Raw genomic sequence first — 18591 nt, 5'->3', positions numbered from 1 at the left:
AAGTGAAATAATTTTATTTTAGAGAGTGCTTAAACGTTGCAACGTCACAAAAGCCCAATCTTTACACCAATATGTTAATATCTTAATTTAGGATTTGAAATTTGTCTTGCATTTGTGACATTTTGTTTTAGTTTCCACTTAGCTTGTGATTATTGTTTTTTTTTCTGCTCAGTTTATCAAATCAAACTTTTTTATTACTAATCTGCCTTGTCATGTTATTTTCTTTGAATTTTCTATTAAGACTCGAAGAAAACATTGCCATAAATCCGCCTTTTAACTCAAAACGTCACATGCAGCAATGAATTGTGGGTAATGCAGTTCGCCAAATTCCGCCTGCAATTACTGACATTGTTTTTAAGTCTTGTTAACATTTCTAGTCTTGAACGCTCACAAAAAAGACAAAACTTCCGGTTGAAATATTTGATTTAGAAATAAGAGACAGGAGTAAACGTTAAGATTTCTTTCACAAAATAAATATTTTTTCTCGTCCTGTCGTCACGTGTGTAGCAACGTTTTACTCTGAATTAAATTATTTTTTAGTTTTATGTTTTGATACCCTGTGGGCTGTAGTACAGACCATAGACTGAAGGGGGCCAAAGATGGACGCTGCCTAGATCACCATGGCAACAGACTTTGTGAAGAGAAAGAAAACGAAAGAAAAAACACAAATTTTCTTGGGACCTTATTTTGAAAGCCCTTAACGGAAGTTAACAGTAGAGATAAGCAGACACGAAAACTAGCAGCGGGTTTCCTGCTCGGCTCAAAAAGAAAATGTCCCGCTTCCCGGTGTGTCCCCGCCGCAGGTAAGGACTCTGTCTCCTCCTTGTTCGCTGTTGAGTGTTTCTGTCCGTCTCTCAGTGTCTCCGTCCGTCTCTCAGTGTCTCCGTCCGTCTCTGTCTGTGTCTCCCAGGTGATCGTCATGGACGGACCAGACCATCCGGGTCGGTTCTGCCGGGTCAGCGAACCATCGCAGGTGAGAGCCGCCCAGCTGCAGCAGATGGTGGGGCGTTTCCTGGTTTTGACTGTTGCATTCTGTGTAATGTAGTTCTCCAGTCTCCTCTGGTGTTTTCATGTCATCAGCTCATCATAACTCCATCTTCTCCACCACCGAGTGCTGCTGGGTAGTGTTGGTTGCCATGCCAACGGCCGGTTCCTGACCCTACCCTGTCTGACCTGGTTCCACCAGAACCAGTGCAGCAGCCCCAGGTTCTAACGGGCCTCTGCCTCTCTGTAGACATTCCGCTTCCCGGGCCAGGCGCTGGAGGTTCTGCGGGGCTTCAGCGATCAGCGCCAGCAGACCCGGTTCTGTGACGTGGTTCTGGTGGCGGCGGGCCGGCGGTTCCGGGCCCATCGGGCCGTGCTGGCCATCTGCAGCCCCTACTTCCAGGCCATGTTCACCCTGGGCATGAGGGAGGAGCTCCAGCCGGAGGTAGGACAAAACTATTCACACCGTGGAAACACTCAGATTCTGATGGGACCAGATGGTTCTGATCGGACCTTTGCCCTCTGTGAGTCCAGAGACAAAAATCATTTCTTTACAGCAGAACCAAACAGACGTGTCCTAGTCAAAGCTTTATTAATCAGTTCTTAACTGGTGGGGCGTCTCTGGTGGACGTGTCCCAGGTGCAGATAGTGGGGGTGTCCTCTGTGGGTCTGGAGGCGGTTCTGGACTTCCTGTACAGCGGACAGCTGCAGCTAGACGGAGGAAATGTCCACGACGTGCTGGAGGCCGCGCACCTGCTGCAGGTGAGACGCTGCCAGGGGACTGGGACCAAAACCAGGACCTGGACCATAGTCAGTGGACGTGGCCTATTCAAAGCTCAGACTTCATTAGGCGTCACTGGAGTGAAATCTCCTAGTTTGATCCAGCAGCTGTTTCTCACCACCAGAATGTTCTGGTTCTGGTTCTGCAGCTGTGGCGAGCCGTGGATTTCTGCTGCCAGTACCTGGAGCAGCAGGTGAGCGAGGAGAACTACCTGGACCTGCAGCAGGTGGCCCGGTTCTACAGCCTGGAGCGGCTGGACAGCTTCATCGATCGCTGGGTTCTGGCCCGGTTCTCCAAGCTCCGCCTCACTCCAGACTTCCTCCAGAACCTTCCGCTGCACAAGCTGACCTCCTATCTGTCCAGCAGCCAGGTAAGACTCCTGAGCCTCAGATTCAAAAGCTGGACGCCGGTTCTGGAGCCTCTGGTTCTGCCTCAGGTCCAGTATGACAGCGAGCAGAACCTCCTACAGGCCGCTCTGCAGTGGCTGGGCCAGAACCCAGACCGGACTCCCCACGCCAACCAGCTGCTGGCCCACATCCGGTTCCCTCTGATGCCGGCTGGAGATCTGGTGGGCCGGGTTCTTCCGGCGATCCGGGCCCAGTTGCCCGACGGAACCGGCTGCCAGCAGCTGGTGGAGGAGGCGTTGCGGTACCAGGCCCGGCCCAGCGCCCAGCCGCTGCTGCAGACGGACCGAACCGCGCTGAGGGGCGGGGCGGAGCGGCTGATGCTGATTGGTGGAGAGGTACTGCCGCTTTTTTCCAGACCAACCTGAAACGTGAGGTCAAAGGTTAACACCGGCCCGGTCTGCGTCTCTCTGAGGTGGGCGAGCGCGGCCAGGAGCTGAGCGGCAGCGTGTGGCGACTGGACGGCGAGTCGGTCCGCTGGGAGCTGCAGGGGCAGCTGCCTGCGCCGCGGAGCCACCACTGCCTGGCGGTTCTCGGAGGTTTCATCTACGTCGCGGGCGGCAGCGCCTCCAGGGACAACGGCGGAGACGCCGCCTGCAACCGGCTGCACCGCTACGACCCGCGCCTCGAACAGTGGACCGAGGTCAGTGGAAGTCCCGCCTCTTTCCCGCTCAGAGCTTCTTGTGGTGACCCGCCTGTCTCCTAGGGGGCGCCGATGAAACAGCGACGGGTCGACTTCTACCTGGCAGCCGTTGGCGAGTCACTGATCGCCGTGGGGGGCAGGAATGCCAGCGGGGCGTTGGCGTCCGTCGAGTTCTACCGCCCTGCCGAGGACCGCTGGGCCTATGGACCGCCGCTGCCCAGGTAGGGACCCCACTAGTGGGCAGGGACCCCAGTTTAGGCGCTTTTCCACTAGCCCGCCTCTAACCGGTCCGATCCCGGTTTCGCAGTTCAGGTGTTTTGCTTGGCTCTTTTAATATTTTCGTACTTACTTCAGGGTTAGAACCACAGACGTAAATACGTAGACGCCTCATGGAGCGCGTCGGCCCGTTGCTGCGATACGTCACAGCGTCCGCCATATTGAATGTGGAATATGTGCCAGTGAGCTAATACAGGTAAATGGACCGAACTTAAGAAATTGCCGTTCTACAAAGTATTTTAAATTCATTCCTGTCATTGACACATTTTCTCACACACTAATATATTTGGCAATCAAAGAAATGACTAAAGAGAGTTTCTAACTTTTGATGTGATTATTTAATTGTTTTGGGGCATTTCTGAATAAAGAGCACAATGTTTTATTTGGTAGAAATTATTCTTATTTTATATTAACATTAATGAACAGACACTTACAGTGTTTTATTAAAGAATATATTTACATAATTCCATAATTTAATCTACATTTAACGTTTCAAGACAAGAAACAAATAATTTTCTTGTATTTATTTTTTGTATACATTATCGAGAAATTACTTTTGATCTATAAATCAGTCACTCAAACATTAAACTACATATTTTTCTTACTTTTTTCCAGAGAAAAAATATTTATTATACGTCAACTCTGCTATTGACAGCAAAGAGTGAAAATAATTCTCAGTAAATTATTTTTATTTCATTACATAAACTCTATTAATACACTAATACTTCAGACTGAGATATTTAAAAATACACAAAAAGTGAAAGAATAAAACATTTATTTATTATACTGGGAACACTGGTCACAGGCTTCAGTCTGCTGGTCTCACTGGGAGAACTCACTGACTTCTGAGACGTCCTGGTTCACAGGCTGAAGCCGAGGATAAAAGAGAAATTATCCAAAAGTGAAAATACATACACGTTTCCTTCCTATTCATAAAAAGCCATTTTCAGCATGTTGGGCTCTGATTCGTAGCATCTTTATAGCTAAATACCGACATGGAGAAGCTGAGCTGGAAACAGACTGAAGAGCAGCAGCTCCAGCTCTGATCCTGACTGATCTTTCCTCACTAAATCCTCTGGTTTCTAATGAACTTCTCCTCTAACAGCGGTTTCTCATCACCTCTCTCTCATTAGAAAACTGTATGAAAACGTTAGCTGCTTTGACACCTGGTGGTGGGCGTGTCGATGTGGGAGTGACGTCATCAAGTATGAATGGGAAGGTTACTGGCTGCTGGCTCTGTGCATGAGGAAGCGGGTGAGCTGGGTGGTCAGTCCTCGCAAAGTTTGGAGCATGATAATCAAAATTAAATAAATCGGTAATTGTGACAGAACAAAGAAGAGGTTTGGAGTTGAATGATACACGGACAGATGAGATTCCCCGAGTTAATCCAGTGCGGCCGTCTACCACCATTAGTTTGCTGTGTTTTATAATAATAATAAAACGTGTTTATTATTAACGCTTTGGTGCAAAAAACTGATTGAAAATCGATTTATTTACTGCATGTTTATGTCTGTTAAGGCTCAGATGGAACGGCACAGAAAGCTGCACTTTAAACCATTCAGACACGAACACAATAGAGACACAATCAGATGACTTATTACCCCGCGATAATAACTCTATAGTCCATGGAAAAACCTTATAACCTTGTATTAAAGCAGAAAGTACGGCGGCCACCGTAAAAAAGGCTTACAGTATCAATTATACCGCATGAACTGATCAGTAGATTATTGCGAGGGAACGCAAAAGAAAAAAAATTCCCCATGTCCCCTGCCACGTAGAAGATGGCGGACGCTGTTACGTATGACTCAGCGCTCCATGAGGGGTCTACGTATTGATGTCTATGCGTAGAACCAGCAGCACCTAGAGCGTCGAAACGATTTGATTGGTTGCTGGCCGCATTCACTGATTGGCTCGTGATTTACGTCACTGCAATCTGCCGTATTTACATGCCGCTTCCAGAGCTGCTCACTGAGTAGGAGGAGCAATCAGAATTAAACAAGCAGGACCGCATGCGCTAAGCTTAGCAGCAGAATGAATTAGCAGCACTGCTAGCTGCTAGCGGTTAGCCGCTCTGAAGAACAGACAGCAGTAAAGACGAGAGAAACGGTGAAGCTGCTCAGCTTTCTGACTGCTGCAGTTTAGTACAGACGGTGTAAAACACCAAAACTACATAATATAAACTTGTGATGTGAATTTTATTTATTTTTTTATTAAAATATAATAAAGCTTTTGCGTGGCTACTGGTTTACATCTTCTGACCGCATTATCTAAATCCAAAAGGTTGCACATTTTAAAAAATAAAGTGCCAAAATGTAATTATAGTGAAATAATCAGCTGATCTGAGCTTTTATCATAATTTCTACAAGACAAAATGAACTAGAAAATGTGCATTTCCTGTGAAAAATACAGTGTGAATGCTGTATGCTTTTTGGTGAAAATTGGTAACAGTATTACCAATATGGAGGACCAAAAATAAAAGCATAAATATGTATTTATGCTTTTATTTTTTATTATGTCAGTTTTGGTCCCCCATATACCAATTGGTGCAGAACAGTGCTTACAAATCTGAATTTGAAGATCACAACAACTTATAAGGTAAAATAAGCTAAAACTAGCTAAAATACTAATGATCACATCTAGGCTAGCACTAGCATGTTGACCTGCAGTAACATACTCCATACAGAGTGAAAAAAAATCCAAAGTAGAGATGTGCCAATCAGGTTTTTTCCTCTCGATACCGATCACCCATGAGGGCCGATCACCGATACCGATCACATAATTATTATTATTATTATTTTTATCATAACCACTACCGGTTACATTATGTGGAAAAAGGAACCATGAATTCACCTTAATTTAGACAAAAACTTGTTTTTAATAACTTTTTCCAAGAAGAAAACTAAACAAAACAGGCATTGTGCAAATTGTACTGCTATTGATAAAACTATCTTTAAGAGACTGATAACATATGAAGGCTCTGAAGAGGCTAAATAATGCAAAGAGCCAAATTAAAACCTCTCAACATTGCCAAAAAAATTCAAGTATAAAACTTAACATTCAAAGGCAAAAACAGGTTCCATTGCAATAAACAATCCAGAGTTACTGAATGAAAACTTCCTGTTAGCATGGCGGCTAGCTGGTTACTGCTAGCTCTGATTGGCTGTTTCTGACTGAGCGGAGTAATTATGCAGAACAGGGAGGAGATCGATTATTTTTTTAGAGATTATCTGTCTCATGTTAGGACAGCGAAGTTTTAATATGTAAAATGTATTTTTAGGTTAAGATGCTGCAGCTTTAAACAGGTTCGGTGTGAGAGTCACTACCAGGTGGAGCAGAAGCGAAGCTCCGTCTGTCAGATATTACTACCTGTAGCGTAGCAGCGGTTCAACAGGAGAGCAGAACCAGCGTCTGACATCGCAGCTCGAAGACTTAAATAATTTTCCAGGTTATTTGTTTAGCTTTCTGACCGTCATGCTAATCCGGGTGAGTGTTTGTAGCTGTGCGCTGCTTTACCTGCTGTCTGATCCTCCGTATGTCTTTTTACTGCAGTGAGCCTCGATGTAGCCAAACTCCGTCATTGTTTTTATGCCATATTAGCTTCGTTGTGTTGATGCATTTTGACCTGCTTCAATTTTCCGCCGCAACACGCAAACTTCCCCATTCACTCAGTGCGTTATAGTTCCACATCGATTAGGATTTGTTGCTGCGCGTTTGTGCAGAGTGAAGGAAAGAGGAGACCAGCTGCACAGGCAGGTTGGAAATGAGATGATCGGCATCGGCAACAAGAGCCAATGATCACCGATCATGCACTTTTTCACGAAAATCGGCCCGATTATGATCGGTGACCGATCGATCGGCACACCTCTAATGCAAAGTTACATGAAACAGTTTTTTAAACCTTATCACTTTTCCCCAGGTGTTAAAAAGCTTTTTAACTGCCTAACCTCAAAATGACTGCTGCTTTGTTTCCTCCCTAACAGCTCTGAAACCATGTCTATGTCTGAAACCATAGACATGAGGATTTCCCCCAGAAAACTTGCTAAGTCCAGTGGTCGGGGCGTCGAGGCGATCCACCGTGTTTTTGTATTAAAAGATGTTAAGTTGACAGGAAATGTAAAAGTATTACTGTGTAATTATATGTTATGGGAAAAGATCTCCAGTGAAATGCTATTTAAACCCACAACTAATCTAAAAACAACAAATTTTCACTTCTGTTTAATCCAAATTAAGTCACCAGCTCCATCAGGCCCCCAAGAGCTTCAGGGCCCCATAAACACTAATATTTTAAAACAGACCACAGATACATAAATGTAACACTTGTTTATTGAGATGATCAATGCTGTTAAATTTTATTCAATTGTTTAGGCAGAGATAAATTAAATGATTTTAAATTGTTTAATATTTCAATACAAGATTTTAAGGAGCTGGCAAGTTTACTTTGTCAAATTTCAAAGAATAGTTAGATTGTTTTGTTACCATAGCAACAATCTGATGCTGTGAGTTTAATCTTTGAATTTACAAATCCAATTTAGTAAACTGTGATTATAACTTATTGCTCTTTAGGCTGGTCAATTAAACTACTCCCTTCTCCCGTATTTCACTAAATCTAACACAGAAGCTGTTAGAGGTGCTGATGATTTTAGCAGCTAGAGGGGCCCCTAGTTAAAGTCTGCTCCAGGCCTCATGCAGCCTTGGACCGGCCCTGCATGATGAGTTAAATCTGCTGCATTGTGCAGAGATGCGCAACAAACGGAGATTTGGCTTACTAGTTGTTCCATTTCGTGTCTGTTGAGTTTTTAATCGTCACAGAAACTATTCTGGTTGGTCGAGTTTATGGGACGGGTTTCTCAGATTTCCGAGCAGCCGCGCGTAACTCTAAGTAGACATCGCATTTAATATGGTTTGAGCATCGTGTAACCGGAAAAATAATACTAAAAAAAAAATAAAATGATATAAAATCAGCGTGATGTGTGACTCCGAGGAGAGCGTTAAAGCTCCTCACCGGGCTGAACCTGCATGATCAGGTTAGCGCTGCTCGTTATCCACTAACGCTCCGGCCAACCGGGACCAGACATGAACTTTACAGGGAAGACAGACGCAGAGCCACACACTGGGCAGCGTGTTGAGATGGAAACGCCGCATATAATTGTTCGTTCACAAAGATAAATCATTCTCGCCGCTCCACAACGCGCCTCTGAATTCGCTACAACTTATTCCTGCAGTTCACATTGAGCTGCAACCAGAGCTAACGCGGCGGGTTTTAAACTCTTACCCAGAGTTTCTCCAAAGGATCATAATTCCTCACAGTAAGTTTATATAAATATCCATACAGGTCAGCCTGAGTCCAGTTTGAGTGGAAGGAGGCGGCAGTGCGCGAGGCGCCAGCTGTGATTGGTCCGCGCTGTGGGTTTAAATGCATTTATAAACCTATTAAAAACCTATCCTTTAGGAATAAATCTGCTCTGCTAGTGAAATGCTAAGAGCAAAAGAGAACCTTGCAGCCCGGCTTAAAAATAGAAGAAAAAAAAGGATTTTTTTTTTTTCTTTTAATTTTCCTCGAAATGTAAACAAGCAACGCTTAGCCTGGCGGTGGGGCTAGTAAAGCATGGCGGGCCGCCAGGCTTATAATACAGTGGGGGAAACCCTGGACATAATATGAGAATAGACCCTCATGGACCGCTCTCGCCTATTGTAGCTGACGGGATTTAGGGCGGCCATCTTGGAGCGGTACTCCACTTCACTCAGTGTTATATGTTTGGGAGGCACAATGACATATCAGCGCATTTAATCGATCATAATACGCATTTTTGTTACTTAAAACCTTATTCAAACAGCTATGAAAGCTACAGTTATAAACAATTGTATTTTTTAAGTTTTTTTAAATTGTATTGATGCATAGTTAGGCATATTTAAATATGCTTTGTGGGGAAAACCATAGAATATGAATAAAATATCCTGATATTGATGTAATATTGATGTATGATGAGCATTTTACAAAGCACACAGCCGTTAATTTATTTATTTAGTAATATCAATACATACTTATATAAATATACAAATCAAATAAATAATTATTAATAATGACAAATAAATAAGGATTAATACTGAATAATATATATTAGATACATGTTTATATAAAAATGTATCTAATTATTCATTGACTGTTTTTCAGCAGACGAATTCCAGCTTCAGAGATTCAGCAGCTGATTGAGTCCAAAATCCGATGTGAGATCCATCCGTGCTGCAGTGAATCCGTCTCTCTTTATAGATTTCTCCCTCTTCTTCCTCATCGTGTCTTTAGGAAACTTTCAAAACAAAAACGGAAGATTTAGGATGTATCTTACTTTGACAGAGTGAAAGAATATAAATAATAGTCTTTACCACCTGTGTAAACTTTGCTGGTGAATGTTATAACACATAATATAAGTTTTATAATATGTGTTATATTGTTTCATTTCTAATATAGGCCCTTGTGTCAGATAATCTAAGTCAATGTTAGAGAATAATTAATTGTTTTAGATGTACAGAATCTCAGTTAGCCTTCATAGCGGGGCTGAACCCGTATTACACCAAGCACTGTAGCTAATATTAGCTGGTATCTCGCCGGTGGACATAAATACAGTAAAGTAATATTCTAATCACAATATATACACAATAATATGTCCATCTTACTTGTGAAATGTTGTCTGTGGAGCCCTCACATCAATAATCCATCGACCAGAACAACAATATCCCTCAGTGCTGAGGCATCTTCTGCTGTTTTGATTGAGCAAAGTAGGAGGGTATACCGCTCCAAGATGGCCGCCGTATTTCTTGCGCCGCAGCGGCCAATGCGGGGTCTACTCTTATGTTACGTCTGTCTGAAACTGCATGGTTCATTGTAATTCAGGGGTCCCCAAACTTTTTCCTGCGAGGGCCACATAGCTGTTCCTTCTTCTGGTCGGGGGCCGGTCTTAGTTTTTGGAGAAAGAAACCTTAGAAAATTCCTGTCGACGTGGGGGGGGACGGGCGACGACACATTCGGGCTTTTAGGTAGATTTTTACCCAGAATGCAAATGGAAAAAACCATGAGTGAAACGGTGACTGGGACTGACTAGTATATATTCCATTGAGGGAAAGATAGTTTCACATCTGCTCAAAAGCCCCCTGGTGGTTGAAGAAAAATCCACATATAAACCGGAAAATACAATATATGAAAAAAAACACTGAATGCTCTCTGGTATGAGGAGGCGGGCCGGATCCGGCATTGTTCAGGGGGCCGGACCAAATGACGTGGCGGGCCGGATCCGGCCCGCGGGCCGTAGTTTGGGGACCCTTGTTGTAATTAGTTATACAGATAATGACCTATGACATTTTACATTGTAATTCTCAATCCTGCCACAGGAGGGAGCTTCCGGCGATTCGGCCCCAGAATCTTAGTCCATTCATTTCAATGAGGCTGAAAAATTCCTAAAAAGCTGAAGATTATAAAAAGTATAAAGTTTATGAATACCAGAAAATATAGCCAGCATTAGCAGAACAAGCTGAATAGTATAAAAGTTGAATAGTAAAAATACACGATGCAGAAGAACCCGTGTGCCAAAAAATGTCTGGTCTGTTCTGCGCACGACGGATTCTGAGGTTCTGCTTCTCTTACAGGCCCACCTATGGCCACGCTGGCGCCATCCACCAGGGGGCGATCTACATCTCTGGGGGTCACGACTTCCAGATCGGGCCATACCGGCGGGACGTGCTGAGCCTATACCTGGCCCGGCCCGGCGAGGCGTGGCGGAACCGCCCGCCCATGTCCGTGGCCCGCGGCTGGCACCGCATGGCGTCCCTGCGCCACCTCGTTTACGCCATCGGGGGCAGTGACGACCATGCCGACACCGCCGAGCGCTTCGACATTCTGGAGGCCGAGTTCTTTGACCCACGGTCGGATCAGTGGACCCGGGCGGCGCCACTACTGCGGCCCGGCAGCGAGGCTGGCCTGGCAGTCTGGGCCAGCAGGATCTACGTGCTGGGCGGCTACAGCTGGGAGAGCGCCGCCTTCTCCCGGGTCACGCAGGTATTTGACCCAGATGCCGGGTTCTGGTCCCGAGGACCCGACTTGCCCATGCGCACTGCCGGGGCCGCCGCCTGCGTGTGCATTGTCAGGGCGGAACTGCCGCGTCCGGAACCAGAGAAGAAGAAGCCGGGCCGAAGAGGCGGGAGCGAGTCACCACCTTAGTAGCGCTGATTCTGCTGCTGTTGGGTCAGAACCACAAGTTCTGCTCTAACCCTTATGCACATTTTAATCTTAATTTAGAACCAGGCCCAGTTCATCTACTGCACATCTACTGGGACGGATCGGGTCAGGTCCACCCAGCTGCCGTTTAACCTTCATTGATCCTTGCAGAGATGCATTCAAGACTTTTATTGTGAAGGAGCAGAAACAGGAAGCCAGCTTCTTCAGATTTATTTGTCATCAAAGGAAGAAACAATCTGATCAGATGTTTACTGCAGACGGTTCTGTTCCGGACCGGTGCAGAACCACAGAAGGAAGCGGGTCGGGAGGTCCAGTTCGGTGGTTCTGGGTGTGAGGTCAGAACAGACTTTTTCAGCTCTAAGCAGAAACTCAGGAAGAATCAAAAAGTATAAAAAACGAACGAGTTGGATCTGGCAGTTAATCAGAACCAACCAGACCCAGCCAGACTAAACTGTTACTCTCCAGAGGCGTTTATGTTCTCAGTACTGTAATAAAAGCATCAGAACCACCAGAACCGGCTTTTCGTTTCAGATCGGGTCACGCTGTTCTTCATCTTCATCATGCAGTCAGGGTGGCTCCGCCCCCTCCGTCACTCGAATGGGTAGTAGGGGTGGGACTTGATTCTGAGGAACACAACCACAGTCAGCATGTGGACCCGAGCAGCCGGGTCCGGTTCTGCTTCTGACTCACTCGTCCAGAGCGCAGGCCTTCCAGCCGCGGTCCAGGCCTCTCAGGGCGTCCATGTCGTCTTCGCCGAGGTCGAAGTCGAAGACCTGCAAGGTTCAGGCTGGGTCAGAACCTCAAGGAGTACTGGTAGAACCGGGTCTGTTTTCCCAGAGGAACCAGAGAGCCTCGCCCGGCGGCTCTGAGTCGGGGAAAATCTACAATGGAGGCCTGCCTAGCGACGAGGTCGGCCTGCCTAGTGACGGGGTCGACCTGCGTAGCGACGGGGTCGGCCTGCGTAGCGACGGGGTCGGCCTGCCTAGCGACGGGGTCGGCCTGCGTAGCGACGGGGTCGGCCTGCGTAGCGACGGGGTCGGCCTGCGTAGCGACGGTGTCGGCCTCCTAGCGACGGGGTCGGCCTGCCTTGCGACGGTGTCGGCCTCCTAGCGACGGGGTCGGCCTGCCTAGCGACGGTGTCGGCCTGCGTAGCGACGGTGTCGGCCTGCGTAGCGACGGGGTCGGCCTGCGTAGCGACGGTGTCGGCCTGCGTAGCGACGGGGTCGGCCTGCGTAGCGACGGTGTCGGCCTGCGTAGCGACGGGGTCGGCCTGCGTAGCGACGGGGTCGGCCTGCGTAGCGACGGGGTCGGCCTGCCTAGCGACGGTGTCGGCCTGCCTAGCGACGGTGTCGGCCTGCCTAGCGACGGTGTCGGCCTCCTAGCGACGGGGTCGGCCTCCTAGCGACGGGGTCGGCCTGCCTAGCGACGGTGTCGGCCTGCCTAGCGACGGTGTCGGCCTGCCTAGCGACGGTGTCGGCCTCCTACCGACGGTGTCGGCCTGCCTAGCGACGGTGTCGGCCTGCCTAGCGACGGTGTCGGCCTGCCTAGCGACGGTGTCGGCCTGCCTAGCGACGGTGTCGGCCTGCCTAGCGACGGTGTCGGCCTGCCTAGCGACGGTGTCGGCCTGCGTAGCGACGGGGTCGGCCTGCGTAGCGACGGGGTCGGCCTGCGTAGCGACGGGGTCGGCCTCCTAGCGACGGGGTCGGCCTCCTAGCGACGGGGTCGGCCTGCCTAGCGACGGTGTCGGCCTCCTAGCGACGGTGTCGGCCTCCTAGCGACGGTGTCGGCCTCCTAGCGACGGGGTCGGCCTGCCTAGCGACGGGGTCGGCCTGCGTAGCGACGGGGTCGGCCTGCGTAGCGACGGGGTCGGCCTGCCTAGCGACGGTGTCGGCCTCCTAGCGACGGGGTCGGCCTGCGTAGCGACGGGGTCGGCCTGCCTAGCGACGGGGTCGGCCTGCCTAGCGACGGTGTCGGCCTCCTAGCGACGGGGTCGGCTGGCGCATCTCGCCTCCGGGTTTGCCCCAGTCGCTCTCGGTGGCTAAGTGATTCTCTGGCAGGAAGCTTTGGGCCAAGGCGGGAGCTCTCTGGGAGGATCTGAGGAAACGTCCTAGGAGCGGTTCTGGACCGGTTCTCTTGGGTTCTACCTTGGTGTTCTCCAGGATGTGATGAGGTTTGTCACTTTTAGGAATGACTGGGATTCCCTGCTGCACATGAAATCTCAGCAGAACCTGCAAGGACACGACTGTGGTCAGCACACACACCCTGCAGCGCGCGCGCACACACACACACACACTAGGGCTGTATAATATTGGTTCTACGATATGTATCTATATTTTCCACCCTCGGAATGTATTGATTTTTCATCTGCGAGTATCGATACGTTAGACCATAGTGGTCCGTAGCTGTATAGCGTCTTTTTAACATGTCTGGTATGTAGCAGCCAGACTCCGCCTCCCTCAGTCTCACTTCCAACTCGAGCTTAAAGTGCACATTATAAACTACACACCAGTTTTTAAATTGTGTTAATGAGCCAAGTAAAACCAGAGTTATGATAAAATTAGTAAACCATATTTTTCTGGCTTTTCCGGTTATGTGAGAGGGAATGAGCTTCCAAACGTAAAAAACGAAACGAAACATTAAATTCCTGTGTTTATGGAAATCTCAAATCTTCAATAAATAACAATGGGATGGATTTTGTTGCTGAGAGACGAAGTAAAGTTGCGCAAGTAACCGTGAAGGAGAAGCGGAACGGAGCAGCGCCAAAACCAGTGAGATCGCGGAATTAATGCAAAGTTTGACTGCTGCCATCCACTTCGTAATTTGTTTTTAGCTTATAAAGGATTACCTGAAGAATGAACACGCAGCAGCAGCGGCGGCTCTGTTTGGAGCTGGAACACGAAGAGCATCAGAGACTGAGAGAACGATGAGATCCTGGCAGTCTGAGAGGCAGATACTCAGAGAGCCAAGCAGGGGAATGGCGGCGCTGCGCAGCTGCACGGAGTCGATCACAGGGTGAGGCGGAGCCACTACCCCAGCAGTTAGTAGTAAACAGCTTACAGCCACGGCTAACTTCGGGAGCCACGGTAGAAAAGCTTTTTCCCTTTAGTCCAAAAGACTTTTTTTACTCCAAAATGGAGCCACAGTATGTCCAGAAGAAAACATTTGCATATTGAGACTCTACAGAGGCTGATAATCTCCTCACTCAGCTCCTGGATCACTGTTGAAACTTTGAGTTTTATGTCAAATCCACATGAAGTAAATGACAGAAACTAATTTTCTCATTGCATCTTTGATTCATTTTGTCCAGCTGTTGGACTCTGTCCAATCAGAGGCAGGTATTGTGTAGTTGGCGCTTTTAATCACTTCTCAGTTAATTAAATTAAAGTCTATGGAACACAAAATGTCACTAAAATCACTCTGTCCTTCTAAAATCTTTCAGAAAATCGTAAAAATGCATCTAATTGTATTGCTTGACAAATATTGTATCGTGATCAGAATATCAACTATCGTATGGTGAGATTATTGTACACCCCTAACACACACCCTGCTGACCTGTGCCGGGCTGCGGCGGTGCTTCCCTGCAATGTCAGCGACCACAGGGTCCTGCAGCAGATTGTGGGGGTCAGCCTCGCCTCTCTTCCTGCAGCAGAGCAGATAAATAAAAAGTCAGGTAACCTTGGAGGAAAACCCTCAGCACTCTAAACCTGAAGAACCATTTTTTAACCTTTAAAATGGTTAAAGGTGTTGAGAAAATAAATTTAAAATAAGCTAGTTTTAAAACTTAATATGTCTTGATTCAAATGGCCTAAATTGTGGTTTTAAATCAGTGACTTATTCTGGCCTATTGACCTTTATTTTACTTGTAGTTACAGCAGATGGTTTGCTAGGATCGTTTGAACTGCCTTTTGTCTGTGGGAAAACAATCAGGAGAAGTTCCAGCTTTTCACACTCATCTGTGAAAGGCCGTAAACACGGCAGGGGTTTCTGGCTTCAGATAGAGGGTCAGAGATAGCTCCTGGTTGGAGGAGAAAAGGTACGCCTTATTTGAATAAATTAAATACAAGAGGATAAAACTTTCTACACAGAAGTAACAATTTAGATTTTGTTCTTGCAACTCTCCAAAGACGTCTTTGCTTTTTGTTTGTCGTTTCCATCTTTTGTCTTTTTCTCTCTCAGGTAAATTCATGTGTTGTTTGTGCTCTGAGGTTTCTGATGTTGTGTGATGTGTTTGTCTGGTCATAGTCTGCATCTGTCTTGAATAAATGCTGATTATTGTGACGCTGTTATCTCTGCGTGATCTCAGTCTTTGCGCACAGCATTTTTCTGAACCCGGGCATAGAGAGGATATAACGAGTCAAAAGGTTTTTAAAGTTCAATAATTTTTCCTCTCTTAACAAAGGGAAGGAACTCCCCTGTGTTTCCCCCACGAAGTTTGGAGCTTCAGCAGGAACGGTTAACAGCGCCATGTGTGGTTTCAGAAAAAAACGGAGCTTATTTCTGCCGAATACATTAAAGATATATCGACTTCCGCTTCCGGTATGCCCGAACTGACACGCTTACAGAGCGCGCTCTGACCCTAATACCTTAAATTGCTGTAAATCCACCGATCTAGAAGACTATCATAATGACATACTCACAAGACGACCATAGGAGAACCCAAAGAGAAGAAGTATTAAAAGCAGCAGCGGCGGCAGCGTGTCGGTTAGTGTGTGTTACCCAGAAAGCAGTTGGGCACAATATCACCAACACCGTGAGTGAAACAATGACTGGAGCAGCCTACTATATAAAGTACTCGGGGACCATTTCTTTATTACAATACGTACACATTTGTAGAGTACGGAACAAATACTGGACGCTACAATTGGCAAACCTAGTTTGCATGTTTAGTTGTACTGGAAATGATGTTCGTGACTTGATGTGCTAAATATTGAGAATGAAACATTTTTTATAAATAAAATACAAGGAGTCAGAAAACTGAACAGATAAAGATGGCCGCTGCTCCCCAGGTTCAGATCAGAGGAGATCCAACAAACCGGCTCTTACATCTCTGAGGGTCTTCCAGGGGAGCCGAAGGGGCTGTAGGCCGTCAGTGCGATGTTTCTGGACCTGCAGAACTCGACCAGATCCTTCTGGACCATGTAGGGATGGAGCTCCACCTGCCAGAGACACCGGGTCCGAGGTGCACCGGTTAGTTTCAGATTACAGCTCTTATCGTGGCTGGAAAATACAGCAGAAGGAAATGATGAAATCTGGAGACATGGGCTGGCTCTGGCAGCACCTGGTTGACAGCAGGAGGAACCCTGCAGAGGGCCAGCAGGCGCTCCAGCTGCAAGACGCTGAAGTTGGACACGCCGATGCTCCTCACCCTGCCGGCAGCCTGCAGCGCCTCCAGTCCCTGGAGGGACAGGAGACAGTCAGCAGACAGACAGGAGAGAGACATCAATACTCTTAATCACTTGATTTATTGATCTAGTTACACGGAGACAATGTTCAGTAAGAGTTTAATAAACATGGCCGCCAGGTCTCACCCGCCACACGTCCACGTAGTCCGTGTCTGACGTCACGATCTTCCCGTCCTTCCGTGGAAACAGATCGTCTCCCGATTTCTGCAAAACCAGGAAACATTTTCAACAAAGCAGCTGCTGGACCTGAGCTGTGAAGCTCTGCAGCTCCTCCAGAGCTGCCAGTCTGTCTGAGGAAGCTAACATGCTCACGTTGATCTCAGGACCTCTGTGTTAGCTGTGGTGATGCAGTTACCATGGTAACATATAACGCTGCTGCTGAAAGCGCTAACCTTCCAACTAGAATCTGAGCGGCCTGTAAGAGCGCTCTGACCTCTGACCTGACCTCTGGCTCCTGATCTGACCTTGAAGCCGACGGGGAAGTGGATGAGGTACAGGTCCAGGTAGTCCAGCTGCAGGTCCTGCAGGGAGCGGTTGAGGCAGACGGGGATGTCCTCGGGGTCAAAGTGTGTGCACCACAGCTAGAGGACAGAGCAGAGGAAGTTTGATGGCGGCAGTGATAGCGGCAGCGATGGCAACGTCGGTGGCTCTCTCACCTTGCTGACGATGAACACATCCTCCCGCCGGATGACACCCTGCTCCATCTTGGAGCGTAGCGCTTTCCCGATCTCCACTTCGTTCCTGTAGCTGAAGGCGGTGTCAATATGGCGGTAACCGGCAGCGATGGCGGCCTCCACGGCGGGCTGGATGGGTGCCTGCTGGAAGGGCTGAGGCAAGCAAAGGCGTCGGTCCAGCTCAGTGACATCATTGCTGCAGCAAGCGACTATCACAGTGCAGATTAAACATGGCCGCTTTCTGCAGGTTTCAGACACCTGGAGTGATGGGAAAAAAGCTGAGGGTGTTTGTGGTGCCGCCGCCACTTCCTGTCACCTCGGCCGCTTCCTACAGGAAGACACTTCAACGTGTTTCCTTCTTGACATCACAGAAACAGAGGCTGGAGCCGATAACTGTCTGATTATCGATCAGCTTCAACCAGCTTCTGTCTGCGTTTACAGGAACTCAGGATTTCAGCTGTTTTTCAGTTTTCTGGAAGTTTGTTCCAGATCGGTGGTGCATAGAAGCTGAATGCTGCTTCTCTGTGTTTGGTTCTGGTTCTGATACAGAGCAGAACCAGAACCTGGAGACACAAGTGTGTGTATCAGTGTGTGTACCTTCCATGTCCCCAGCCCCAGCAGCGGCATGCGGTTGCCGTCATTCAGCTGAATGTGTCTGTCCTGCTGCTGCTCCATGCTTCAGCTGCTGCAGTTGCTGCTGTTGCTTCAGTTGCTGCAGCAGGGTTCTTCTTCCTCCTCTCTTCTTTTCTGGCTTGTTCTTGTTTGGTTCTGACCCGGTTTGTTCCCCCTCTGTCTCTCTCTCTGGTTTTATCAAACAGGAAGTTCATTATAGGGCAAAGGTCAAAGTTTTGCTCCTCCAGCAACTATTTGAGTAAATACAGAAGAGTACTGGCAGGGTTCAAAGGTCATTGGCTTTAAACTTGCAGCAAGACACACACACGTTTGTGTGGCTATCTTTGTGGGGACTTTCCATTGACTTCCATTCATTTCTAGATATTACAAGCAAACGCACACACAAAAGCGCGCGCGCACGAAGGGCAGTCAGATGACAGTGCATGTGTTTGTGCTGTAATGTCTTCAGTTGGCCAGTAGAGGGAGGTAGAGGTTTTATTGATGACGTTCACCAAAGTGGCTTTGTAAACAGCCTGTTATCTTTTCCACGACCTTTCACCCTGGTAACCGTGGTAACAGAGACTTTGG

At 47.6% G+C, this 18591-nt stretch overlaps 2 protein-coding genes and 1 long non-coding RNA gene across 4 annotated transcripts; 1 reads left to right on the top strand and 2 right to left on the bottom strand.

Annotated features, from left to right (window-relative positions):
• Positions 1-375: 375 nt before the first annotated feature.
• On the top strand, positions 376-15601 carry klhl36 (kelch-like family member 36). The gene is made up of 9 exons (XM_088006074.1): positions 376-803; positions 911-973; positions 1235-1429; positions 1624-1746; positions 1914-2135; positions 2202-2507; positions 2585-2812; positions 2876-3033; positions 10727-15601. Exons 2-9 carry the CDS (start codon positions 920-922, stop codon positions 11295-11297), a joined length of 1857 nt encoding a protein of 618 aa, XP_087862200.1. The 5' UTR covers positions 376-803; positions 911-919; the 3' UTR covers positions 11298-15601.
• On the bottom strand, positions 9092-10074 carry LOC148158593 (uncharacterized). Its single transcript, XR_015762989.1, has 2 exons — positions 9761-10074; positions 9092-9383 (listed from the first exon to the last, which is right to left on the bottom strand). It is a non-coding gene; the product is annotated as an uncharacterized LOC148158593 (long non-coding RNA).
• Positions 11510-18220, bottom strand: LOC106909216 (aldo-keto reductase family 1 member B1). Of its 2 annotated transcripts, XM_014975532.2 has the most exons (10): positions 17989-18220; positions 17374-17544; positions 17182-17298; positions 16844-16921; positions 16594-16710; positions 16359-16471; positions 14868-14955; positions 13460-13543; positions 12006-12088; positions 11510-11938 (listed from the first exon to the last, which is right to left on the bottom strand). In XM_014975532.2, exons 1-10 carry the CDS (start codon positions 18064-18066, stop codon positions 11905-11907), a joined length of 963 nt encoding a protein of 320 aa, XP_014831018.1. In that variant the 5' UTR covers positions 18067-18220; the 3' UTR covers positions 11510-11904. The 2 variants fall into 2 exon arrangements, with proteins under 2 accessions (XP_014831018.1, XP_087862206.1); XM_088006080.1 differs by lacking the exon at positions 13460-13543.
• Positions 18221-18591: the final 371 nt, after the last annotated feature.

The sequence above is a fragment of the Poecilia mexicana genome, unplaced genomic scaffold, assembly GCF_051168715.1.
Source record: "Poecilia mexicana isolate PSO_F unplaced genomic scaffold, ASM5116871v1 scaffold_6, whole genome shotgun sequence".
In the NCBI taxonomy this organism is placed as follows: domain Eukaryota; kingdom Metazoa; phylum Chordata; class Actinopteri; order Cyprinodontiformes; family Poeciliidae; genus Poecilia; species Poecilia mexicana.
This window is presented reverse-complemented; position numbering and strand designations above follow the sequence as displayed.

Bases quoted from the DNA above. Each gene is read 5' to 3' on its own strand.
- klhl36 (XM_088006074.1), top strand. From the start codon at position 920: ATGGACGGACCAGACCATCCGGGTCGGTTCTGCCGGGTCAGCGAACCA. The intron at 1,747-1,913 runs GTGAGACGCTGC...CTGGTTCTGCAG, and splicing joins AGGCCGCGCACCTGCTGCAG to CTGTGGCGAGCCGTGGATTT. The intron at 3,034-10,726 runs GTAGGGACCCCA...CTTCTCTTACAG, and splicing joins TATGGACCGCCGCTGCCCAG to GCCCACCTATGGCCACGCTG.
- LOC106909216 (XM_014975532.2), bottom strand. From the start codon at position 18,066: ATGGAGCAGCAGCAGGACAGACACATTCAGCTGAATGACGGCAACCGC. The intron at 16,711-16,843 runs GTGAGACCTGGC...CTGTCCCTCCAG, and splicing joins ACTACGTGGACGTGTGGCGG to GGACTGGAGGCGCTGCAGGC. The intron at 13,544-14,867 runs GTCAGCAGGGTG...GTGTCCTTGCAG, and splicing joins ACCGCCGCAGCCCGGCACAG to GTTCTGCTGAGATTTCATGT.